This window comes from Electrophorus electricus, chromosome 8, assembly GCF_013358815.1.
Source record: "Electrophorus electricus isolate fEleEle1 chromosome 8, fEleEle1.pri, whole genome shotgun sequence".
NCBI lineage: Eukaryota > Metazoa > Chordata > Actinopteri > Gymnotiformes > Gymnotidae > Electrophorus > Electrophorus electricus.
This window is the reverse complement of record NC_049542.1, coordinates 24,527,148-24,553,981: the sequence shown is the minus strand read 5'-3', so window position 1 is coordinate 24,553,981 and position 26,834 is coordinate 24,527,148. Positions and strand designations below refer to the sequence as shown.

The 26,834-nt window shown below is 42.0% G+C and overlaps 3 protein-coding genes across 5 annotated transcripts in view; all 3 read right to left on the bottom strand.

Moving 5' to 3' along the window:
- Positions 1-604: 604 nt before the first annotated feature.
- Positions 605-8,641, bottom strand: asns (asparagine synthetase). Of its 2 annotated transcripts, XM_027023341.2 has the most exons (13): positions 8,556-8,631; positions 8,164-8,289; positions 7,055-7,315; positions 6,680-6,917; positions 6,404-6,589; positions 6,114-6,215; positions 5,885-6,012; positions 5,663-5,789; positions 4,740-4,846; positions 3,713-3,813; positions 3,469-3,550; positions 2,042-2,197; positions 605-1,323 (listed from the first exon to the last, which is right to left on the bottom strand). In XM_027023341.2, exons 3-13 carry the CDS (start codon positions 7,301-7,303, stop codon positions 1,114-1,116), a joined length of 1,686 nt encoding a protein of 561 aa, XP_026879142.2. In that variant the 5' UTR covers positions 7,304-7,315; positions 8,164-8,289; positions 8,556-8,631; the 3' UTR covers positions 605-1,113. The 2 variants fall into 2 exon arrangements, with proteins under 2 accessions (XP_026879142.2, XP_026879143.1); XM_027023342.2 differs by lacking the exon at positions 8,164-8,289 and having other exon boundaries at positions 8,556-8,641.
- A 161-nt stretch (positions 8,642-8,802) lies between these two features.
- bloc1s4 (biogenesis of lysosomal organelles complex-1, subunit 4, cappuccino) lies at positions 8,803-12,184 on the bottom strand. Its single transcript, XM_027023343.2, has 5 exons — positions 11,679-12,184; positions 11,408-11,479; positions 10,675-10,776; positions 10,450-10,584; positions 8,803-9,619 (listed from the first exon to the last, which is right to left on the bottom strand). The coding sequence occupies exons 1-5, from the start codon at positions 11,958-11,960 to the stop codon at positions 9,524-9,526; spliced, it is 687 nt and encodes a 228-aa protein (XP_026879144.2). The 5' UTR covers positions 11,961-12,184; the 3' UTR covers positions 8,803-9,523.
- Positions 12,185-13,562: 1,378 nt separating this feature from the next.
- The window catches only part of pard6gb (par-6 family cell polarity regulator gamma b), a 29,020-nt gene continuing 15,748 nt past the window's right edge, over positions 13,563-26,834 (bottom strand). For both annotated transcript variants that reach the window (XM_027023355.2, XM_035529231.1), the window contains exon 3: positions 13,563-16,274. In XM_027023355.2, the coding sequence (XP_026879156.2) occupies positions 15,277-16,274 (998 nt within the window). In that variant the 3' untranslated portion in view covers positions 13,563-15,276. The remainder of the gene's footprint in view (positions 16,275-26,834) is intronic.

The following is a 26,834-nucleotide window of genomic DNA, read 5'->3' as shown; positions in this document are numbered from 1 at the left end:
TCTTGACATGATGTTCAGAAATGGATTATTTACAATTTCTTATTATCAACACATTATGCAATAAAATATGATTTGTAATTATTATATCAGGAAACACTGACTCAGTTCTTTTACAACTGTCTTCTATACTTACCTCACCTGATTATTACTCATTTTCTCACAACTTACTTTTCTTTTTTGAGGTTTCCCAAAAATTGCTGAATGTCATTGCCACCGTTCATCTTGCTCAATACTTACTGTGCATCAAAGCTGACAAATAAAAATAAAATGGTTGCATTTTAATCGAACAAACACTAATGCCATTTGTATGCAGTCTTCAGCAGCTTCGTAAAAGAACATTATAGAGACCAGTGCCATACATTTGAAAAGGTATTGTCTCTTCAGCTGGTCACACTAGTGTCATATTCCAGTTCAGCATGGTGTAAACTATCTTTCTGGATGAATTTATTGTAAAACTCATGTATTTTAGAATGTTTCTGTAGACAGTCAATTTTGTGCCAAATTTTTCACATAAAACAAAACAGTATAAGTAAAAATTTAAGAAACACATCGCAAATGAAAATAATCATTAAACTTAATTTTTCAACATTACCACTCATTCACATTAATTTTTCCAGTCTTTATTTGATATACATTTGTAAATGCCTTTTTTCATCTTCTGGAATCTTTCACTGGCTTCTGGCTAAAGAAAAACAAAAACAAAAACAAAAACAAAAAAAACCCAAACCCAACCTTGGAAATGACAGACTAGTTAATAACATCAGTTGCATTTGAAGGTGATGGTGCACACACCCCCACCTGGTGGCCCAAGGAAGACGTGTCAAAGGCACATGCACATGGTACAGACAGATTAAACAGGGTTTACTGTTCAATAGAAGGGCAATTGGGGAAAATAATTTGTTTCTTCCATAAGACTAAACTTTGAACAACTGTTCCATTTCAATATGTTTCGAGTCCTGGATATCCCAGTCTGGTCATTGTGGTCTCTTTTCTTCTCATCTAATTCTCCAAGAGTCAAGGCAATGCAAGATGGGCTATGTTTTTTTTCTAATTCCAGGGAGAGCCAATTTCTAGGGGTTATACTGTAAGCATTCAAGGCATGCAGCTGCCTGGTTACTGGTCCTTGTCTGGCTTGTAGATGGAGAGGGTTCTGGCAGAAGGGTCAGTGGCTTTGATCCAGCGGGGCATCCAGTAATGGGAGATCCACTTACTGCGGCCCGGGTAATGCTTCTCAAAGATCTGCCGGAAGAAGAAGCCTTCTTTGGTAGTGGGGGGATTGTAAGGGAATAAGTTGGGTGCTTCCTCCAACTCAGAGTCGTTAACCTGCAGAAGCAGGGAACAAGCAGGCAAATGAGACAATAACTGCCATATCCCAGTAAAATGCAGACTCCTGGCATTTTCTTGGCAACCTATGATGTCTGTATAACAAGGAATGAAGCTAGCTTGTATATACAGCATTCCAAGCATGGGGTCATTTCAGTGTGTATCAATAAAAAAAAGAGAAAAGGTGCTTTTAGGTTTTCCTAAATTCTATGTAGCTCCTTTGCCGTTACATAATTTATCTGATGCATTTATCCCAAGCAACATACAGTTATGACTGAATACTGCTTTAGCAACTGATGGTTAAGGGTCTTGCTCAGGGGCCAAATAGTGGCAACTTGTTAGTGTATCATAACCACTGAGTTACCACTCCCCCAATGCCTTTACATTGGTGTGTTTGAGATCCTGATGTGTAGTAATTATTCACCAGATTAATCTCTCGGGGTCTAACATTGCTTCTGAGAACCTGCTCTCTGCATGTTACCTGTCACAGCAGTAAAGCAATGTGGTATTACTAAGTTTGTGTCTGGGGAGCATAGTGAAGGTTTGGGAGGAAAAAAAATCTAAACATGATAGAACTACCCACGCAAGTGGTGCAGACACCAAATCTGGGATCTGGCTGAACCTCACAAGAAACTTCAGTCTATAACAGTCTATTGTTGTCCTGTATTTTTGCTAAGGCTTTAATATATGGAAAAAAATATATACAACAGCAATGTACCTGAGAGTCGATGTGCTCCTGCAAGCTTGTGTACCAGGACTTCTTCATGGATGTGATCCCATCACTGAAAGCCTCTTTGCGTCTCCACAGTATTTCATCCGGAATCAGATTCAGCCCTCTGAATGCATCCCTCAGAAGATGCTTCTCCACCCCATCCTGTTTGGACAAAGCAGGTTTTTATAGCATAGTCTAGTTTTTATAGGTCTATTTTACACACAATAGGAAATTTAACGTTCTGCATTTACTGTGGCAATTTCATTGTACATGGAGTTTAATCATTGATATATTTTTACACATACTGTATTGCTGTAACTTTAGCCTACTAATCCTTTTTCATTCAGTTTTATGTAGTCAGAAGCTAAGAACCAATGGGAATCTGACATTTTTAATTGATAAACTGTTTTAGCACAAGGGTTAATTGGTGTCAGATAATATCTGGATATTTTGTGTGTATTGTGAGGAAGAATGGGTGATAAGTGATCCGTTCATGCAAGTTCTTTTAGTGAGCTAATAAATTTGTGTGTCGCACATCTAGAGCAGTTGTAGGCTACAGTACCAGTTACTATTCAGTTGATTATCAAAAGCCCCAGGGATGCAGTCTGTGCATCATCCTGGAGATGTCTGGAGTGTTTTAGTACAATATCGGTCAGTTTTATTTGTAGGAGGATAAGTCATCACCAGGGGAATTCCTGTTGTCTTAGTAAGCTGTTTAGATCAGAACAGTGTATCTACTCTCTGAACAAGTAAAACATGATCAAAGGCATCATCTATGACTTCTGTAGGAAATCATAAAAAGGGAATATAATTTCTGATGGGCAGGAATAAACAGATACAATAGGACATCCAGGACTGCTTTCCTTATGAAGTTTAGTTGGGCAATAGAAACAGCTACAGCAAGGATTATTTTTACAATAAGATTCCATGCAGAATCTGGGAGTCCTTTTGCTGAAATGGCATGACTAATAGTCAACTGAATGGAGGACTATAATTGTGGAGTCAGAGCTGTTCTACCTATAAAAGCAGGTATAATAACTATAATGATGAGACATCTGTCCTAAATAAATTACACACAGGCCACTGCCTAGAGCTTCACATGTACTTTACATTACTTTGCATTAATGAAGGACCTCACTGTTTGTGTATTGCATAACCAATATTTATAAAGTGCTTTTATGGTATAAATTAATATTAAAAACATCCACTTAACACCTGCTGCTGTTCAAAACCAGATCATTCGTGAAAGAGACCAACGAACACTGACAACATCGACGGAACGCAGATCTCCGTTACCCAGTGACGTTCAAGGAGCAGTGAGGTGTAGTGCGCATCAAGAACCATCAGATTATTACATCTTTATGAAATGAGCAGGTAACCAGTCACTGCTCTAGAAATGTTCTTCAAATCACAAGAGAAAAGTGCTGTTTTACCTTGGGCACCCTCATCTCCTCAGGCAGAGAGAGGTAGTAGGCAGTGAACCTGTGGTCCAGGAAAGGCACTCTCAGCTCCAGCCTAATGAGAGGAGCCCAGGGAGAAAGCCGTGAACAGACAGCAATTTCAGAAATCAAAGGTAGGGAGACCAGACCAGCGACTTTATTTAGCTGGACGTGTACAGGAGCCTATAGATTTGGCAGGCACGGGCACATTATGAGGGGAGCAGAACGCTTCTCTCACCCGTGTGCGGCTGTAGTTCTGTCTGCTCTCAGCACATCAAACATGTACAGCTCTTTCAGCAGTCGCTCACTGTCCTCTGCAGCTGCTTTCGGGGTTGGAGCCTGGAGAAGAAGCAAACCTTTACTTTCACACATTCACGTGTTGGGGTGCACAATATATCACGTCATAAGTCATGGAAAAGCTGGCCTTTGGAGTTGTTCACATCATTCAATCTTAGTAACAATTCTGTAGGCCTACTTTAACTACTCAACTACTTCAAGCAATTACCCATGTCTAACATATAGCAGGGTGTATAATACTGATACAATTGCGATATTGCATTTTGTCCATATTTTGGAGGCCTTTCTGGCAGTCATGTTATTTTCATATAATAATAATAATAAACTATTTGTACAGCAATTTCTTAATTTCAGTTTACAAAGTGCTTTACAGAGAACAGAATGCATAGAATAATAAAGCTAAACATCCTGAGATCTAACACCCCACCACTAAGTAAAAATAAACAACTAAATAAATTAGATGATCTAAAGAATACACTGAAATATTAAAAGAGAAATTAAAGCAATAAATTAAGGACAATTTAGATTATTATTTTATGAATAAAGATAATTTAAAGAATATTTAAAACTGCATTTCAATCCAATAAGTAAAAGTGCAGCTACATTTAAAACCAAAGTGTAAAGTTAAAAAGTCTGATAGTTAGCAGGTTTCCATGAATCTTTTTATCTACAGCAAAACCATCTTCTCTCAATTCCTGAGAGGTTATCAAAACATCTCTCAATCCCTGATGGGAGGCAGAGAAGCTTAATTAAAGGCCTTATTCAATTAAAAAAAATCTTAACTTTCTCGTTGAAGGTGTTTAAGTGATCAAGGGACCTCGGGTCATCTTCAGAGAATTGCAATGCAAATTTTTTTGTCAGGTGGTGGGATATATATACTACCCAACAAATATAATGACATCTATCTATATCTTTAAAAAAAGTTTTTAAAATTTTTTTAATGCACTTAGAATGTAGATAAAGTGTACCCTATGGAAATAGATGTAGCCCTGTGTGAGTTCATCAGATCCTTCACCAGAGAAGATCACCACACTGTCAGTCTTCTCACGGATATACTTAGATACAAGATACATGCCTAAAAGAAATAAACAAACAAAAAAACATAGAAATACAGTCCCACTAAGTAAACTGTAAAGCTTCCTATAGTTCTGATGCCATCTAATGGCTAAAATGGGTGAAATGTGTACAAATAAAACAGATCAGTGAGGCTTAGCCTGTAGAACCTGGTGCAGAAAAGGTGTCAGCAAGGCATGTTGTGTCATTTCAGGTGAATGACTACACATCAAGTGAAGCTGAGTAACTTTAATTACTTTTATTTATTTAACAAGGACAGCACACATTAATCAGCATTGCTGTCACGATGTAAATTTGCCAAATTTAACCACATGGTCAAATTTTGCTGCAGACCCTGGACAGGTTGATAATGTTAAAGGATACAAACAAACACTTCACACAGGTCTATCAAATCACAAGGCAGCATTAATGTGCAAGATTACAAATCACATACAACAAACATTTTTCATATTTAAAAAAATGACCCTGAGGCTTCCAATATGGCACCTTTTCAGGACTGAGCAGTTTTGATTTTTCTATTTAGAAAACTACTCTCCCCAATAACTAAAGAATTCATAATTACTTATGAAATCAAATCTGGGAAAGAGAGAAATGTTTCTTAACTGTTTGTCACAGTTAGGGTTAGACTGAAGGTTAAATAATAAAACTGACTGACACAGGTTCAGTGACATACCAAAGTGGAGACAAAAGAATTTCCATTCTGTTAGCACTGCGTAACTCCCTAAATGTTTTGGCTCCTTTTTATGTCAACAAAGTGAAAATAAAACTGCATGAGATACTGCCTGTGAGACACACACACACACACGGCTGTGCTTACCAACAGATGCGCGCACTGTGGTGATGTCGTAACTTTCCAGGTGGAGGATGACCTCCTCCAAAGCACAAATGCCCTCTTCTGGGGTGAAATTCACCTCGTGATGATTGCTGCCTATATGGTCTGCAACCTACGGCACAAAACCATTCAGAAGTGTCAGATCCATATCCCTGCTAGCTGTAGTGGAACAACACAGGCACTAAATGCCGATTCAACACCACTAACCTTACGAGCAGCCACAACGTCTGGACTGTCATCTGCACCGATAGCAAATGTCTGAATCTGGTACTGCAACTTCTCCTCCTTGGCTAATTTGACAAGAGTGGCAGCGACTAGGCTAGAGTCAAGTCCCCCTTGACAGTAAAACAGCATTAGTTAATATGAACAGTTCATCAACCCACGTCTATAAAGATAAATAGTTGTCTACAGAGCAGTGGCACGCGCGTGTTAGTACCGGAGAGAAGGCACCCGATCCTCCTGTGGGCCATCAGCCGTTTCCTCACAGCATTTTCAAAAAGGATCCTGATGTTGTGCTTCACTGCCTCCAGAGCAAAATCTGGACAAGCAGAGACAAACACTGCACACGCACACGTTTCCTACACAGATGCTAAATGCAGAAAGGCACCTTTCCTTGTAAAATACATGCCTGGTTTAAAGCAATATTAGTGTCGTATTCTGAATGATGACATTACTACTACATTATCTATGGTAACATCACCACTTGCGACATCATTAGGTGTTTACCTGTGGCAAGTTCCCCAGCACTGTCATGGACAGCGTGTCGGGGCTTATCAGTGCAACTATGGAAACTTTCCAGCCGTACAGACTTAACCTTTCCAGTCTGCTTCAAGTCAAACTCCTCAAAGTGGCCGGGTGGGAAAGGGGTTATCTTCGCAGGTTCAGACATGGAATGGGTGATCTGTGTCAAACCTAGAGAGCAATGGTGCAGAGAGAACAATAAGATTAGTCCAAACAATAAGAACCTACAAAATCAACCAAAACTCAAAACATTTCTGGTACCTTTGGCCTCTGAGCAGACGGCGAGGAAGCCATTATCAGTCAGGAGCCTGAACAAGGGCCTTACGCCATACGTATCCCTCCCTAGGAAAACTTTCCTGTTGGCAGTGTCCAGCAGAATGAAGGCAAACACACCATCCAGCAGAGAGGCCATTTCTTGGATACCATTTTGGTTGTACAAGTGAAGCAGGATCTCCCCATCCACTTGAGTCTGATAGTCAAACTTAAAGTGCCTTTTCAGCTTCAGAGGAAGAGAATTTGTGAAACACGGTGTGCAGTAACGTTACAATAGAATATTACAAACAGCAATCTCAAAGACTGTACAAATAGTTAGATGAACACATGCAGGGAATTGGTGCAGGAAAAAGCAGCACATACCTGGAGGTGGTTGTAGATCTCGCCATTATAGCAGAGCCAGAGGAAAGGGAATTTCTTTATACGCAGGGGCTGCATGCCATAGAGTGGGTCCACAATTGCCAAACGGTGGAAACCGAAGCAACAGTTGGTGTAGTCATTAACATTTTCAAAACGAAAAGCGTCGGGACCTCGATGGCCAATCTTCATAGCACAGGTGCACTGAACTGACAGACACTCATCGCTGCCAAACAAGGCCCATATACCACACATCTTACTTTCTTTCTGGAGACAAAAAGACACATTTTTTATTAGTCTCTACATATTTAAACTTGTTAAATCAACACATTTAAAATCAAAACATCCAATAAGTTTAAAGTGGATAAGAAGGGAAAACGGATTTGCATTGATATGATCTGGCAAAAAATGCATCCTCTTGACAAACTTGTCTTAGCTCACCCAACCAACAGGATGGTTGATGCAAGCTGTTACTCAAATATCGACATAACATTGCAATCATGCCAAATGGACCCCGTGGATGCGTTTGTAAATTTTTTTTACAATTTTTAGATTTTAAGTGAGAGTACTAGAATAGCTAACGACAAAATGTCGTGTTTCTTAACGTGGCTATGTATCCTCTAATAATCTCTCCTACATCGGGTTAGCTCGCTGTATGGATGAGAGAAACTTTTCTTTATGAATGACAGACTACAAAATGTAGCGCCGGACAATAACACACCATCGACAACACAAACGTGCAGAACATCTTTTGTGCCCATTGTGAGATGGGGTTAGTGATGTAAGGCACATGACCTAGCATGAAGTATAGAAAGTGGGCGAGTGATTGCATTGCAGTTTGAAGGGGGGGGGGGGGGGGGGGTGTATTAGATTATGCGTAGGCTTGTTGCATGTAATACTGCAGCTTTACAAAGAAACTTCGCAACGAAGGAGAACGAGAAGGAGATCAAAGAAAAGAGTATGTGTGTGTAAGGGTGTTGTAAAACAGAGGCTGCCGTCTCAGCATGAAGTTAAACAAATGGGGTGGGGAAACACAAAGAATGCTTGTGAGGGGGTGTTTGGGGTGCAGTCTTCCCTATATATGTATGTTTGTTCATCGGCAAAGGTAGAGCTACTTCCTGATTTAGATGCACCCGGCGTGGTGTAGTGGCTCTCCGGAGATCTCTGTGATAAAGGCGCAATTAATTGTGTACCCGAGTGTGTTCGAGGCTTGTGTTTCTTCTCCCCACATACACGAACACCTGGAGTAGGGTTGAAACTCCGCACCATGAATTAACCTGCCACATTTGTAACGGCCCCCAATCCTTTAAATGTATTTTGGCCATGGCCGCACATGGCTTTTAGCTTGGCTAGCTCAGGTTAGCTAAGCAGCATGCTGTTAACGAAACTTCTAATTCCGAACCTATTTTCAGTACAAACATTAAAATTGATTCAGAAAGCCATATGTCAAATAACCGTACGTCACATGTATTAAAACAATTGGTAAGGATTTGGATTTGGATTTTACCTTAAAATAAGGATGTCTACCCGACTGACCAGAACCCTGCTGAAAGCGTGTTCAACTGTGTGCCGCATGATGAAATACTGAGAGCGACTGCCCCCAAGCTGCCCTGGAAAGTGAATTTACTATCTGGGGTTTAAAAAACAAAAACAAAAACAAAACAAACAAACAAAAAAACCCCTGCTAACTCAGTGTTAGGAATCTGCAGGGCTTATTATATACGAACATCATAGAAACACACCACAAAATAGGATCCTTTTTACAGCATTATTTGTATTTTATTATAAATAAATTAGCATTAGTTAGAAATCAGACAAATTAAATTCAGATAGGTTAACTAGTAATTGACAACAAAAGTATAAAAGGATGTGGTTCATTCAGAGCAAGAGAGCCATTTCTGTGGCATAGACAGCATAGCATAAAAGTTTACATTAAGACTATCCACTAGTATGAGCAGTTCCATATCAAATCACATCTTACGGCATATTTTCAGCCACAGAATAGGATCATTCAAGCAACCGCGATGTTAGCTGTGCAAATAGATCTTGAGTGTTAGGGACAGAGATCAAATCTAAACAAGGTAACACTACGAAAACTACATACAATCTAAGATTTAAAAAACCCCAGAAATTGCCTGCATTTTCTGACATTTGCTAGCACATTTCTGAACATAATGACACGTTTCTACGCCAGGCACTTTAAGCAAAACAAATTCCTTAAAACAAAAGGGTTTTTTTGGTTCTAAAACTAGCTGCCATTAAACAGTCTACTACAACTGCAGTCTGCTATAACCAGGTGCCATTACACAGCTGAGACTCTCCATGAGACATCTTGAGTACCATTTTTATATTGCTGTTCAAGGCAAGTGCCCATGGCACAGAGCAGCCGCTCCAGTTGCTGCTGGACAGCATGATGTATGCCGCTCGGACCGTCGCAGCCGACTACTAAGAGCAATGCTACAGTGCACCTTGCTATCACTGCTGTGGGCGTGAAATGAAGTAATCGTCAGTCCTGAATACAGCGGGAAGCTCTGGGTGCTGCTCTGGGGATCTTTTTGGACTGCCAGGTTTCTGAAAAGAAAGAAAGGTAACCATCACCACCTCAGCCACCGACAAGAAGGCATTAGCCCAAGTCTCACATAAAGCTGATCTTGTGATGATATTGCCTATATTAAATGAGTATTTAAATCTATACAGATTTCTGCTTATATTTTATGTTTACTGTGTTTTATAACACTTTTCCCTATTTCCCTGTTTAGGTATTTCTCCCAGTCCATTCAATTCCACACCATATATTTTATTCCATTTTAAGGGGATCTCTCAAAACTTTTAGAAGCACTTTGGAAAATGACATTAACAGGCACAAACCCAGCAACAGAAGACACAAACAGGAAGAAAAAGGTAATATGGAGAGAGGCTGGAGATACAGAAACTGAAACACTTTCTGCTTCAATGATTGTCTCTTTACAGAGGATCCTGAATTTCCAGTGCTCAAATAACACCCAGGGGAGTAACAGAATCTATTCAAGATACATGTCACACAGCCTGGAAAGTCTTCCTTGTGGTACATAAAAAGGCAATTTCATGTACAAAGCTAAACAGTGTCCCCTCATCTCAAACGCAATTCCAAAACATTTTCAAAGCAAAGTTAAATATTACTTAAATCCTAAGGGAACACTAAGCAACTGTGGGAAAGAGACTGCAGCACTGCAACCTTTAACACACTTGGTTCAGCTCATCAAGTAATGAGCAAGACCTTAACGTTTTGATGTAGTAGAGGAGAGAATACACCATGATCTAAAAGTTTCATGGGTCAGGAATATGCATGTCAGATGCTGGCCATTAGATACTGAGCAAAGTTCACATCATTCATTTAGATATGCTTTACTGATGTTACTTACATTTAAAAATCCAGGGACACTCATTGTTCTGAAAATCTTTTTCAAAGCACCCGGTAGGGTCCTAACTTCACCTTCTGCTTGGGTAACTTGCTCCTCCATGGCATTCACATTGGCTGCAACCATCTTGACAAAAGCCTTAAGAAATTATAGTTCTAATAAATATATATGTATGTACAATGGGCACATTGTTTTTATTTATATAACAAATATTATTTGTATAAATACCTCCAACTTATCGATTTTTCTGTAAATCTTTCTCATGTCTTCAGACTTTCTGTGAATTTCAGGCAGGGTGATGTTTACTATCTGAGAGGTGTCACTGCGAATCTGTTAAACGGAAAAAAACGTGAATGAAGTAGAGGTCCTCACTGGTCAGATGACACTGAAAAATGTTTCACAAGGAGTAAGGATGGTAGAGCCATAAAAAAATTAGAAGAAAAGACGCTACACTTTAGTTCCTCCAGTAGCCTAAAACGTTATATTCAGCTGTTCAAGGAAAATAAATACTATAAAATAATAATACTAAATAAATAATACTAATAATACTACTAAAGAAATACTACTTTACCATTTTTAGAATTCAGGATTTTGTTAGTGACAAATTCCTGAAATATTTTGACAGACATTTCTTATTCCATAAGACATACAACGTTGTGTCAGCTTTCGATATTCTTTAATGCACTCACCATCCACTTTTTAGAAGCCTTAACTCACTAACCATTTTACTAGATATAACTATCTTACATGTGCATTTTTGACGTTCACTGCCCAGCTATATAATCACTACAAGTTTTATAAATTAATTGAAAATTACTATATAGCGACATCCACAGGTGATATAGCATCCGTGCAGCTTCTGAGGCGGAATGAAAAATTGAATGAAAAGATAAAAATTCAGTCTGCTGACTTCAGCTCCGTGTGAAACGTGAAATTCTAGCAAGCTGCATGATGCGATTACCATGTCCAGCATCCCCACAAACTCGTCAACACGAGTGAGCATTCCCTCTAGACTCTTCTCCAGGCACAGGATCTGTAAACAAGTACGATTGCACGTCTCGTCATTGTATGCCATTGCTCTTATTTTCTAATAAGAACATCCGTCGCAGGTTTGTTTGTTTGTGTGTGTGTGTGTGTGTGTGTGTGTATATATATATATATATATAAAGCTTCGGAACCAGTGCGTTTTTCAGAGGCAACACGATGCCAACAGCATAACCCTATGCCAGTACCTCTTCGCTTGCATTTGCGCACACATAGGCAGAGTAACTGGACGCCGTGCGCCTCAGGCGCTCTTCGTCTTGCCCCGGGGCGCCCTGCGGCGCCGGCGCGTCCAGCGTGGGGACTGGAAGGCCGAAACTGGGACTGTGGGAGCCGCTGCCGCTGCTCGGGGCCTCGCTCAGCATCGACAGGCTGCTCGCACTCTGGGACACGACGCCGCTGTCTCTGCTCACTTCGGCGCTCGACTCCTCCAGCGGCGACAGCACTGCGCCCCGGTCAAACCGTTGGTCCATCTTCGGTATCTGCAAAAGGAGTTTTCGTGTATTTTTTGTTTGTTTGTTTGTTTTCGCAGAGCAGACCGAAAACCTGCTGGTGTCCAGTAAGACCAGACTGGGCTTTTCTCGCTCGTCATGTGACAGCCAGTACGGTACGGGTCTCCGTAAGGCTCAAACATAGCCGAGCGGTTTTTTGCATGTTAAATACAAACCCGTTATTTTTGCTTAAGTTGATTTTTTTTTTAATAAATTCTTCAATATCAGGTAGAAAACATATCTGAGTTTGAGAGATAATAAACCAGCGTCATTAAATGGGGTGTGCCAAGCAGAGGTGAATGGAGTTGTAGACACCTAATATTAAACGCAATGTCTTCGTACTAATTTGATTTTATTTACGTAAGCGGATGAGATGACAGTTCGCGTTTATCGCCGACGATTCCTGAAAAAGTCTTGCAACGATGCCCTCAGCAGACACTGTGCAGTATCTGAACCATAGTTTAAAATTCGGCAAAAATAAATTCATTTAAAAATAGAATAATTATACAATATTTCTACAGAAATGGCCAAACTTCAAATAAACCTTTGTCTCCATTACTGTACTTCAGTGTCCTTCGTGTTGGTTTAATTGAGAGAAAACAAAAACATATTAAAACATTAACAACGGAGAAAACATGAAAAAATCCAAATTTATCTCTAAGCATGAAAGTTACTCAAGTCTTTAACATACCTTGATCCAGTATGGACTCTCTGAAGATACATATACTGAAACAGGCTTATTTGTGAGATTCCTTGTTTACTTATCAAGCACTGGTGAACAGATTCTTCAAAATTGCAGGTGATGCATTCAGATCATCAAATACACATGGATATGCATATGCATAGTTATCATCAATATCATCAATACTGATGGGGCAGCAAATAACATAAGAGTCCAGCCCCATATATAGTACATAACGCCATATAGTTTCATAACTTCCTTAGGCCCCTGCATTTAAAGTTTTTCATTTTATGCCTGGACACACTGATGATAGGGAAAATAGTCACCCTTATACTGTTCCAAGCCTGTCAATATGGGAAAACCCCCAACCGTGACCTACAGTTACTGACAGTTCATTAACCAGGAATGGGCAGTAGCAGAAATAACCAGCAGCAATCTGATAAAAACATTCTTTTAATCTTTTGATCTGGTGTTCTAGCAAACACATGGCGCAAAGGCCTCTGGTGGTTCTTTCAGGTAAGCCCTGTGTATATCCCAACATGCACTACTCTTTTTGGGATAGACAGGATTAAAGGTGGGATTTTATTCACTCTCAAGCTCAAATCCATTTACTCTGCCCCAGGCAGGTTAGTGTCTGAGGACACATTGGTATGGTTATAAAACTTGTTGACAGCTGAGCCACCATCGTGACATCGCTGAGTCTGAATTATAAAGTTAGCTGTAAGTAGGATCAAGGATGGCTTGCTATCTCATGTCTTGTTTCATAGTGTGCCCCTAAGATGTCCACTGGTGTTTTGCAAATGTTGTAGTCCTCTTGACCCCTTAGTGTGTCCTAATATGGGATAACAAGTATAAAGGCAAAGCATTTTTTTCTGTTCCAGTTAGGAAAGCAGGCTAATATATCAGTTCATATTATCTTTTTATTCAAACCTAAAATTGGTGTACATGGAAAACCAACAAAGAAATTAAACAACCAGGACAAATGTTTAAACTTCAGAAATACTGTACAATAAATATTCATTTGCTTGGTACTGAGGTGGCTCCCAGTTGATACTCCCAGTAAATTAAAAACTCCAAAAGTGACCAGCAGATGGCAACTTACAGACAGAATTCTGATGCCAATCACTGAGGCATCCATTTGTATCACTTTGATCATCCAGTGGCCAGGTACAAAGAGATGCTGAGCTAGAAGCATAATACTTTGGGTGAGATGTGCCAGAGGATGGGACAACAAGGCACAAACGGTTAGGGGTTGTTAGGACAAACATATGCACGTAGACCAAACTGCCTATACATAACGTAATCAAGTCATAAGACTATAGAAATTATGTCCCACAGTCCACACCTTTTGGGGGGAAAAAAACCTCCAGAAACATGTGAAAATCAGAAAACAGAACAGCTGGTGCTGGTGTATAAAAACACAGATAACTTAAGAGGGTAATGTTAACCAAACACTGTGAGCCAATGCAATTATTCCCAATTAAGAAAAGCCAACAAACGCTTTAAATGTGAATGACCCTAACTGGAGTGTTAGAACCTGCAGGGTGATGCTAAATTCACTGAGCATGTAGAGAGGTCACTGCTCTTGCTAAGAGCTGAGCATCTCCCAGGACACAGCCTGTGAACAGCTGTGTGGACTTGAGTTGGGCCAGTTAGGAGTTCATTATCAGTGACCTGACAGAATGTGTGTGCATGCGCGTGTGTATGTGGGTGTGTGTTGTGGGGTTAGAAGACAAAACCATTGGTTAGAGAGCACCATGCAAACATCAGTGTATGACACGCCTGTGCGTTTCACTGCTGTATCAAGGTCCCCAATATAGCAGTAGAGGGGGAAAAAGCCATTGTCGATACATGTCACTGAGAAAACAGGACAAACCTTAAAAACATAATTCCTTGATCCATGTAATTACAGTGTGTTCTCCTATGTGACATTGTAAGATATAATACTCAAATGTTCTAAGAATAAAGGATTTTCTGCAGGAATGAGATTTGAAGCCTGAAACATATACAGTAGACATTTCAGAGGAATATTAACAAAATGCTGTACAACTTCAAAATTTGGTGTCACACTCAGGATATACAAATTGTAAGCCAACATAATACATTAGCATAAGTGTAGCTCCCTCCCACACAGAGAATTCCAGTGCTGACTCCAAATCACTAATGGTAGTGGCAAATATGATCAGTTATATACTGCAACTTGAACTATTATTTAAAACAAATATGCAGGTCAAAACCTCGCTGCTGGTCCAAAGACACATTTAGAAAACATGATTAAAAATGATCACTAAGTGGACAATTTGATAAAGAAGAACACATTCATGTTGAATTAGTGGCTCTGCCTAAAGGAAAATCAAACAAACAAACTAAACATGTACCACACTATTTCCCATGTATCCCCAACAGATAAGACATGGCAGTGTACATTAAGCAAACATTATTTAAGAACAGAGTAATATCTCAAGACAGTGTGTCTTACATTAGTCATTTTACAAAACCTTTTAAGAAAGTAGTGTGAGGTTCGAGTCTGTTGTCCCAGGCTGTACGATTAAGTCTCTGGGTCATGTGTGTGTTTTTAAGAGGGAGTTTCAAGAGTTGCACCACTGCAAGAGTGCGTTATAGGGTGATGACCATGCCATCCTCCTCCACACCCCCAGGGGGAAGCACCAAGCTGTTGCGGGGGCCTGTTCTTAGGCTGCTCAGGATTTTGTGCAGGCTGCTGTTGCTGCTCTCCCTGCCTGCGAGGCTGCTGCTGTGCTGGGGTGGCTGCAGACTCAGGTCCCTGTGCAACCGGTAGCTCAGGCTGCCGTGAGCCATGCCGTTCAGGCTGACCTGCGAGTGGAAGGAGGCTGTGGACACAACGGATAGGGGCCGGCTCTGTGGCCTGCTGACTGGGCTGTTTGGGGCAGCCGAGGACGAAGCCAGCTGACCCTGCGAGCGGCGTGATGGGCGACCAACGCTGCTTTCGATGACTATGTCCGACTCCTCGTCGCTGTCAAGGTCGTCAGGTGCATAGCCGTGGTCGGCAGTGGAGGAGGTGACAGCCGTAGCAGAGGGCAGGCCGGCGATGGCGGGGCAACCCCCCGAGCCGCTGCTGTCGGACGAGCGTCCCGAGCTACCTGAGATACGGCTGCTTCGCACCACGTTGTTGCGCTGGTTCACCGGCTTCACCGTCACTATCAGGTTGTGGCTGTTGGCGATCATCATGTCAGTCACCTGGTCCAGGGTTTTGCCCGTCACCTCAATGCCGTTCACCTCTAGCACCTCGTCATTGACGGCCAGCAGACCAGTGCCCTCGGCCAGGCCGCCGGGCACCAGGCGCGAGATGAAGATGCCTGGCACCTTCTCCAGGCCATGGGGTGTGACACGCACACTGGTGCCATCACGGATGTAGAAACCCAGTGGCTTGTCAGAGCCGTGCCGGTACAGACGCACCCGCCGGTGGGACTCAGGAAGGATGTCCACGTCAATTATGGAGGACACGGGCCGGAAATCCTGCGGCATGCCGATGCGGATGTGAGGTCGTTTCCTGTTTAGGTCGTTGCGAAGAGTGACCACTGCCTTCTTCTTCCGGGTCAGCGTGTTTGTGCCAAAACTGCTGTAGTCAACCTCCTCTGTAAGACAGAGATGCAAGCAGACAGTGAGGCCACAGGACAAGGGAGAGACAGCAGATGGGACTTTGGTTGTCTTATGAATCATACCAAACCATATAATTTCTCAATACAGGTCTGATTATCATAAGCATAAACCAATAGTATACAGCAGCAGAACAACATCACAAAAATCCCAAGAGTGCAGCAGATCTTCTACTTTCCTCATATCAGTTGTAGGTCTAAGGCACTCCAGGCAATATATACGCATGAACTAGTAGTTTAATTTTCTTTCCATTGCCATACAGTGTCTCTCTAAGTGAGATGATACTTATCGTCACTTTATCACCACTTGTTTGGTCCTCAGCTATAACTAATGTACTTACTCCCAGAAAGTGCATGTGAAAACACACTCATACTCATGTATGACTGACACACACACACACACACACACACACACACACACACACACACACACACACACACACACACACACACACACACACACTTTCTCCTTCATGAAAAACAAATTACGGACGCACTTAGCTGAAGTTATATTATTCTCCAGCTTCTTATAAAATTTTTCCAGTGCAGCTTAAAACTCAGCAGTCCACCTTAAAACTCAGCGGTCCACCTTAAAACTCAGCAGGCTAACGGCACACTCAGCAGATTTTCTGCTATTTGTGTGGTTTGAATGTACTAAAGCCACAGAGTAATTAGCTTCAAGAATTTAGACAAGGAGAGCATTTTACTCGCTCAGTTATTATTTCTCCTCTCTGTTTCTGTCTGGTTTCTACTGCTCTTTCCCCGACCCTGAACCTCTTTTACTTCATGGCCAAACTGGAAACAACATTGTTTGTTTTTTTAAAGAAGGGATTAATAAACAGCTAAATCACCGTCGGGTGTGGATCCATGGTGGCATAAATGCTCTTGCTAGAAGGCAGATAATCTGTTCATAGAATGGGTTTATCAAAACTGCACAATAGTAACGCAAGTCATCACATGTGCAAGTGCATGGATATTTGCATTTCAACATAATAGTTTTAACTGTTAATGTGAAGAAAACTTTAAGCTGTGGTTAAACTCAAACTAAGATGGTTATCGTCACATGATCCACAATGCAAAGCGCTGCTGTTTGACCCCACTCAGACAGAGCACTAACTGTGGCTGCCACTTCTGTTCTGCCCCACTGTAGACAGCCACAAGTACTCAAGGTGCAAACCACCACAAAGCCAGGCTGGCCCAGCTCCACCTACAGCCCAACGAGAGGGCTGCCCAGCAGGGGCTTACAGGGAAAAGCAGTTGAGAAAATAGCCAGCTACCGTTGAAACACTCTCAGATATATATTTTAACAATGCTTGCACAAAGCGTCTGAACGTGATCAAAGAGCAGTCCTTTGGTTATTCTTAGTCTGGGGCTGTGGTGGTGTACTTATTTTGATTGAGTCCAGACAGACTTTTATTATGCCCTGGAATTTCAGCCACAAGTGCAAGTAGCGTGATAGGAAACACATTGGCGCGTTCCCCTGCCTCTCTGGCCCTCGTTAGGGCCATGCGGCACCCGCCAATCCCCCACTCTTGCTCGGGTTTCGTCTTGGAGAATACAGGAGCACCTCATGTGTCGCGCCCATCCGGAGGTTCAGGATACTCCAGCTCTGTTAAAAATGGGGTTTAAAATAGCGGCGCATGGAGTGCTGAGGTGTGCCTTTTCCACGGTGGCTGGATGGAGCCAGCCAAGTCTGGCTTCTCCTGCTGCTCAGGTTCTGGGGGTGCAGCCTGGAGTCTCACACATCAGAGAGCAGGACTGCTTACCTCCAGCAGATCGGCTCCAGGAACGTGGCCCTGGTCAGTTTGGCTAGTGTTTACATGCAGAGTACAGGCAGCCCAGCTAGATTAGATGGAGTAGTCCATATGGCACTGAGGCATGATAGGAAAACAAACACACTCCTCTAATGTCCACCAGGCATTTGCAGACTTGGTGACTGCTGTGGCCAAGTGCCAACCAGACAGAACACAAAGTCTGCAAGTTCTAAATAAAGACTTTCCTGAGTGATTGGCCTGAAAACTAAAAAAAAAAAAAACTTTCAAAGCCAAGCAGCAGGCTCTAATTAACATTAATTATCTTCAAATCAACAAAAGAGTTTGGAAAAATGCCAAGCTGAAATGGTAAGAAAATAATTATAGATAATCAGTATATGTAACAAATAATATTTAAATCATGATGCATCAAAGCATACACCAAATTTGAAAAGCCCCAGAAAACCACCATAGCCATGTTCTAATGCTTCTTTACAATAGCTTAAGACAAACACACATCATGCATAGCAAAGTAGGGGCAGAGGCAAGGCAGACTGTGTCATTCGCCTGGCCACAACATGCTAACAGAAGACAGACATCAATCATCATGCTTCACTGAGCATCGCACACCACACAATGTGAGATTCAAAGACCCAGTGAAGAGCGCAGCCTCTTCACACGGTGCCAGGCACGCAATTCACTCACCTGACTCCGCTTAGCCTGGTCAAGGGGGCTGGGGTTGGAGGTCAGAGGTTACTGGGGGTGGAAGTACAAAGCAGGGAGGGCTATAGCCCTGCATTCCAGTAGGACTAGAGAGTTAATGTCTTGCCACTGCAGTGCTCCAGCAATATGGAGGTTGAACTTAGATGGTCCACTAAGGTTTCAAAGAGCTACTTGTCTGATGTGTCTGTCTGAGGATGGGTTTTGTTCTGGGCCTTTCTCCGGGCTGGGTTGATGTGTCCTGTCGGGACAAAAGTGTGGTGCAGCATGCAGGCCTTTGTTCAGCTCCGCCTGCCTCTCATTAACTTCCACAGAGGAACAACCTCTTTTCCATGTGACTAAGGGTCATATAAAAGTGTGATTCTAAAAGGTCTTAACAGCCCGTCTTTAGGGCACCCTGTATGATTTATCTATGCTGTTTTCCCCACATTTACTTCAGTGCGAAATGAAAAGTCCTATTATTTCACACAAATTCAGAGATGATAATCACTTAATACAATTAATCCCAAAACTTTGTCACTGGCAAAAAATATTCTCCTAGGAATTTCATTACAGTTTAGTATGAATACAATGGATGTGATGTTCAAAAACCAGCAAGCAGATGCTTGGCAGGGAGATAATCTGGCTTTAACTGCATGGGGACAACAAGACAGCCGAAGCAGTCAAAGACATGTCTGTACTAGGGTTTACTTGGACCTGTCAGCAACAGCCAAACAGCACAATGGCAAACAACATCTGCTCAAAGACAGAAACGAGTGCTTTATCCCACCACCGTCCTGACAGCTTAATACACACAGATATACTACACTGCACAAAATACTTCGGCTTTGCCTTTTTTTTTTTTTTTTTTCTTTCAACCACCCTTTATTATACACTGAATGGGCACTTTATTAGAGAGACCCATCCAGTAGCACTTTGGACCTCCTACAGAACCACAGCAATTCATCGTGGCATAGATTCCACTAGGGATTGAAATCATTCTGCAGGAAACCCGGCCCTTGCAGACAGGATAGTTTCTCGCATTTGGCGCAGATTAGATGGAGGTACTGATGTGCCTGGTTTGACCTGGTCCCTGAGACATTCTATGGGATAAAGATATGGGGACTGTGAAAGCCAGGGAAGCGAGGAAGACTCGTCGTCATGTTCATGTTCCATTCAGTGTACATAGGAGTGCAGGTTCAGCATATACTGTGGACAGGCCGGAAGAGTGGTGCTGCTTTTCCCTTCGCACTGCAAATTAAACATCTGACATTTTTAAAACACATCTTTACCCATATATGTTCATGTGAGACAGAGACCTGCATGTATACGTTCTGTCCAACCATTGGTGTCCAGGGGGAAACCCTGTTGCACTACACTCTGCTGCCCAGTCCTCCCACCCCTGACCCATATTAACCAAACAGAGGAGGGAAACTCCATCTAACTCCCCTTGAAAGCAAACAGACCCCTGACAATGTCCATCTTGAAGCAGCCCCCCTCAACATGACTCAGCAGTCTTTCAGACTCAGTTCTTTTTGAACCCCGAAGTAAAGCAAGAAGATGGAGGCCCTCCTGCACAAATAAAGTTTTTGCACACTCAGCACTCAACTCCCCAAAGCTAACACACACCCACACACACCCACCCACACACATGCACACACACTGCCCCTGTAACTTGCAGTACCAGTAGTACCTCTGCCTCTCACATCTGGGAAACGTTAAAGGGCTGCAGTAGAGGGTGGAGAATGTGCCAGTAGGTTAGACTCCCCCTTCACCTTCTTGCTTCTGCACACATCACATTCTGGCTACAGGTCATGGCAGCCTGTGTGTGTGTGTGTGTGTGTGTGTCATGGAGGTTCTGCTTTGAACAGTCCTCCAAAGGAGCTCTGTGTGTGTGGTGTGTGTGTGGTGTGTGTGTTTGTGCGCATGCGCACACAAGCACATACACGTGGTGGCTTGAAAGAAAATAGTTTTTTGGAGTGGTGAAGGGGAAGGAGAGAAAAAAGAAAGTTAAAAACATCACAAACGAGTGCTCAATAATGCAGAATGAAGCATGTTCAGTCTGATCGAAACACTCTTTATATCGTCATACCCACTCCAGCCTTGTGCTGCCTCCTCTCCAACAACACGTTCCACATATGCAGCAGAGCTCCAAACCCAGAGAGACGGCCGCTAATAAATGAATGCAAAATGTGTCTCTCATTACATTATGGTACAGTATAGATCTGCTCAATTTACAGAGGTTTCTGAAATATAAGTAAATCACATAACCTGAGTTAATTAATAAACATTTGATTATGAGGCATTTACTGGCTAGTAGAGTATCGCCACACTTTAAGCTGTTTACTGTGATCAAATGTCTGAACATGGTAAAGATTCTTTGTGTCAATGTTTTTTGCTAAGATAAAGACTGTAGTGAAATTAACTGCCTTAATAAAAAGCCACGGCACATCAGGCTGACCTGAGGGGTGAGACCAACAGAACAGGAGGAGACAAAGTTACACTAAAAGGAATGTCTGAGGAAAAATAATAACAGAAGACCAAAACACACTTCAGTCAGCCTTTTAGCTGCTTAACTGCTTTTAATGAGCGTATCATGGCTGGCCTGCTACCCATTTCTCACTTCAATGTACTTTCCTGGCCGGAGGGCTGTACCCATGTGGCACTCAGAGCCGGGCTGGGCCAGAGAGAGAGGTCAGTTGCACACAAGCTAGGCCCAGTGACACAGAGCAGTATGCTTGAAGCTTCAGCCACCTGTCAGTCTGGCCTTCTGTCTCACCAGGCATGTTCAGCACACAACCATGAGAATGAAGGGCAACACTTCCAAACTGCTCTCATTAGTTTAAATGTGAATTACAGCTTTTTAGCAGTAGGGCTGGTTAAGTATACTGTAGCATTACTGTGTAGCTGGTAAGTATACTGTAGCGTTACTCTGTAGCTGGTAAGTATACTGTAGCGTTAGTCTGTAGCTGGTAAGTATACTGTAGCGTTACTGTGTAGCTGGTAAATATACTGTAGCGTTACTCTGTAGCTGGTTAAATATACTGTAGCATTACTGTGTAGCTGGTAAATATACTGTAGCGTTACTGTGTAGCTGGTAAATATACTGTAGTGTTACTCTGTAGCTGGTTAAATATACTGTAGCATTACTGTGTAGCTGGTAAGTATACTGTAGCGTTACTGTGTAGCTGGTAAGTATACTGTAGCGTTACTGAGTAGCTGATAAGTGTACTGTAATGTTACTGTGTAGCTCGCAAGTGTACTGTAATGTCATTGTGTAGCTGGTAAGTATACTGTAGCGTTACTCTGTAGCTGGTAAGTATACTGTAGTGTTACTCTGTAGCTGGTAAGTATACTGTAGTGTTACTCTGTAGCTGGTAAGTATACTGTAGTGTTATTCAGCCTAATCCACATCGTAAGGTATTTTTCATTTGTGCCACTTTCAAGACATGCAGAATATTTGATCTATTTACTGAAATCTCAATTGCTGTAAAAAAAAGTATATATAATTAGTCATCAGTGTGTTCAGTAAAATTTAACGAAGGACATGTTTATGCATCTACACCACTTAAACAACATACACGAACCAAGTCTGTATGTCTTCAAAACAAAATCTGTCATCACATACTTTTGTAAGCCTACAAAAATAGTTCTAAATAAATTGTTCTAAAACAAAGTGTTATTAAAAAATAGTTATAAATGTTAAATATTGTTATTGTAGATTAACCAGTTTTCACACATTGTGTATTTTATTAAAGATGAAAGAAATTTGCCGTTCAAGTCTAAAGCAAAATTATTGTGACCTTACTGCAAACTGCAGAGTTACCATCTCATCTGAAGGCAAATAGCCTAGAGGAGTGTCACAGCAAAAGACCCCAAACCTGCCTGTAGACAAGCACAGTATCATGTAACACTGGTCCCAACGTTTGTATGTGAAAGGAAACAAGACCACACACACGCATGTTCAACATACACAGCAAGACAGCTATTTATTAAATGTTTTAAAGCCAATATTAATATCTGATACAATTCTCACTTCCAAAGCATCCAATATCCTTTAAAGATACCGGTGTGGAAGATTTGTTACAAGCTTTTCTTCACAATAAATTTCTTAACAATAAAAAGTGGGCTTTTAATTTTTTATTGGATTTGGGAAAATACTTATTAAACTCCGATCTCACATCCTTTTTCTCCATGCAATGCTGAATCAAGTGAATGTAAAATATTACCGTCATGGGAAAGTGAAAACATCTAGAGTTTCCATAATTGTAGCCTACAAAGCAGTGCAGTGCATTTACAGTAGAACAGGTCTACTGCAGTCCTCTCTGATGAGAGGGGGTGAAAACATCTTCCCACAACCTGACCCTTAAAATGCCACCCCTACAAACTGCCCTGTGAGCCAGTCCAGACCTGCTGTCTAATCTCTTAGTGTCATGGGTGACACCAAGCAGGACAGGTTTGGGGATGAGAGGGTGGGGTATTCAAGTTGGTGGGGGTGTGTGGATTAAGGTGTGCATAAAAGTAACCAAAAGATGTTTCTGGAAGGGGCAGACAATGATAAACCAAAGATGTCGCCTCTAATTATTTCACCAAGAGCTTCCTCACAGTATCTGTAAGCTCTCTATACTAGTATATCCAACAACACTGATAACTCCTAAGAAAAAATGGGTCTTAACCCTTCAAATCAGAGGTTTAAATGTTGTAGCAACAGCATATGGTGGATTTAGACTTATAGTGCAATAGTGAAAAATAAATTATCCTCCATGTCAAGCACACAATGCATGAAGAAGAAGGAAAAAAAAACCCTTGTAACCCATCCTTTAAAACCACAGCGAGAACTGCTTTTACTGCAGTCCTGCTCTCCTTTGGCTTCGGAGAAGTGGATTACACTGTGGTTTGAGAAAGGAAACTATAGTCTTGTACATAAATAATAAGAAATTACAGCCTTCACGGCATGTTCAACTCCTCTGTATGAATCATGTACCTCAGTTTTAGTGTTCTTTTTTTATGGGAAGTAGGAGTGTCCCTGTATTTGATTAACACAGTATTTTAGCTGCCACAAAATCCACCACACTATCCATGTTATAAAAAGGACAATTTATCAATAGCTTTTTTGCATTTTAGCTAAGCTCCTGAGTATATAGTAAGAGTATACAGTATGCTGGTATACTATAATGCCAAAGGGGTTAGATCACATCTCTACTCCTCGAACGGTATTGTCAAGTTGCCTAAACATGTCAACCTTTTAAGTATCTGTGAGAGGAGGATTTTAATATCTCTGTGGCAGTGAAAAGTGAACATCGTGTGAAAGCACCTTTACCGAAAGGCAGTGGAGTGTGTATCCACATGGGGCAGTCGTGCCCTATCCACAACAGCTAGCACAGTACGCTTGTTCCTGGGAAAGCACCCCGTGGGCTCAGGCAAGCTGAAGCTGGCTCCTTATACCTGGCCTACACACACTTACACACACCCAGTTTACAAAATACTTCCTGATTGTGCGTCAACTCAAATGTGTCAGGTTCTCAGCTTCTGCATCACACCACTGATGTTTGTCATGATGACAGACACACACACACACACACACACACACACCCAAACACAAGTGCACACACGTGCACACACACTCAGCCCTCTTAGACTAAAGCGCAGTGCTCAAACACTTGCTTGTGTTCCCAGCTCTACTAAACCAAGCAACACAGTAATCTCCCTGCAAAGTTTGGTTAATACAGGGTTCTGACCCAAATCCCGACAAACTGACCAAACATCAGAGCCACTGTGCTTATGAGCAACAGTGACCGATCAGTGCAAAGCTGAGGCTAAGTCAGATCTTCCCAGCATGCTGCCTCCAGGTCTCCAGACTGCATATTTGGGTTGGACTCCCCCTTTCTCGTCTGCACTGGGTTCAGGCGAGGAACTGGAGAGCAGGGCTGTCTGGCTTCTGGCCTGCGTGCTTGTGGGCAAAGGCCTGTCTCTGCTCTGTCTGTCTCACTGCGCTTCACGCTAAATATTGCAGTTGCATTTTTAAAAGGTGGCCAGTTGCAATCAAACCCTGTAAACACAACTATAGAAAAACACAGGGGGCTGTGCAATAAATAAATGTTTGCAAAGTATTTTGAGTGCAAAAAAAGAAAGAAAAACTAAAGATAAAAATTCTTGAAACTGAACCATGAGGATAAATGAAATTTTTTCTGGTACTCTTTTGAGATATCGCTGGCTGATTGTGAATGGTGTTGACAGGGGTTTTTAAATTAGCAGGTCTTAACAATCTACTCCCGGCCAATCAGAGTCCAAGGTTTTCATTTAATTAGACCACTACTGAGTATTTGCTGAGCCGCACCACAGTGAGGGGCTTCTCATTATTTTAAAAAGGTCTTTGACCTGTATACACACACCAATTACTGAGCATGGCTGTCCTTTTCAACAGTCCTCTTTAGCACAACTCCTCCCACTGCTGCCGGCTCCTGACGTCCTGCTTGCAGAAAGCCCAGAGTGCACTGCTGGCAGGCTATGTCCCCTCAGGAAGACAGAGAGCAGAGGGACAGGGAAGGTGTGTTCAAACAGATTTGGCCTGCAGTGTGTCAGCAGACTCAAGAGGATTACAGGAGGCAACTCAGCCTCCCCCATTACTCCAGATAAGAGTGATTTCACTGCACTCACAGGGTATGTGACCAGTGTGTTCTAACCAGCATTTGGTACATGTCAGCAACTCCAATGCTATTTTATGTATCTTTTTTGTGCTGCAAATCTCAGGGTTTTTTTCTCCCTGACAAGCAGTGTAATACACTCAATCAAGCATGCATGCACTCAGTAGAATGTAGCCTAATGAGTTTGAACTCATGACCCAGGTCAATGACAAGAAAAACCAAGACCACAAAGAAAGTAACACACCCAATATAGTTTATCAACTAAGGACAACTACTGCGCATGAAAGATAAAACTAAAATCATTTAAAAGCATCATAAAAAAACAAACAAACACATGTACATAGATCATGACAGGCATAGGCGTGGGGCTCCACACCGCGAGAACAAGACGCTGCCCGAGGCGTGCAGAGAACTGCCATCCTCCAAACTTAAGCCAACGTTTGCACCAGGTCGCACAGCTGCTTGCTCGACCCGAAAGGTCGCAAGACGGAGAGGAGCCTTAGGCTGGATCTTTGCTCTCCTGTTCTGCTCCGCCAGTCTCACTGGAGCAGAGGATGAGACAGCAGCTGTGAGTCGGGGTGGGGTCATATCAATGGCTGTGAATGTACAGTCAGATCATTCAGACTGTAAACAACAACAACAACAACTACTACTACTACTACTACTACTACTACTACTACAAACAACCCTGTCCCTGCTCAAACTGCTCTGATAGTGACAGTAAATGCAAATTAGTAGACACCACCAAAGCCAGGCGGTCTCTAAGCGGGCCTGTTTGTCCGTTGGTGGGCTACGCCTCACCGCGCTGGGTGTGGGACGCTGGCTGAGGGTGCACACGGCTCCGCAGTGCAGCTGTGAGGATGATAAACACAACCTCCACTGTAATTAAGGTCTCCTAAAATAGGCCGAGGGTAGAGGCCAGGCTTATATGCGGGTGAGGATGTGCGTGGCATTCGGGGGAAGAGAGAGCACAGAGCTGACGGTGGCTTCTACAGAGATCCAGCTCGGAACTTATACATCGTGACACCCGAGAGACTTGGCAAGGGCTGAGAATGCGGCATGTCCAGAACTTTCTGGAACATTCCAGAATATGGCAAATCAAGGATGAGTTCCAGGGAAAGACTGCTGGTACATTCTTCATCAAACTACCAAGTGTCCTTAGTCATTATGTGAAAAACAACACAGTTTCTACTAAAACTCCACTGATGTAAAGACAAATTTAAGCCTACAATGCCACAAAACAGGGCTGCAGCAATAGATGTATTTAAGCAATTGGAGTATTTTTATTGCTCCAATAAATTAAAAACAATTTTTGCTTTATTAAAGAGCAATAGTAAATATACAAAAAAAGGTCTCTTAAAATGAACAACTAATTGGTTTCTATTTTAGAAATTATTCTATTTTTATTGCTTAAATTACATACAGTATCTGTCAAAACTAAACAT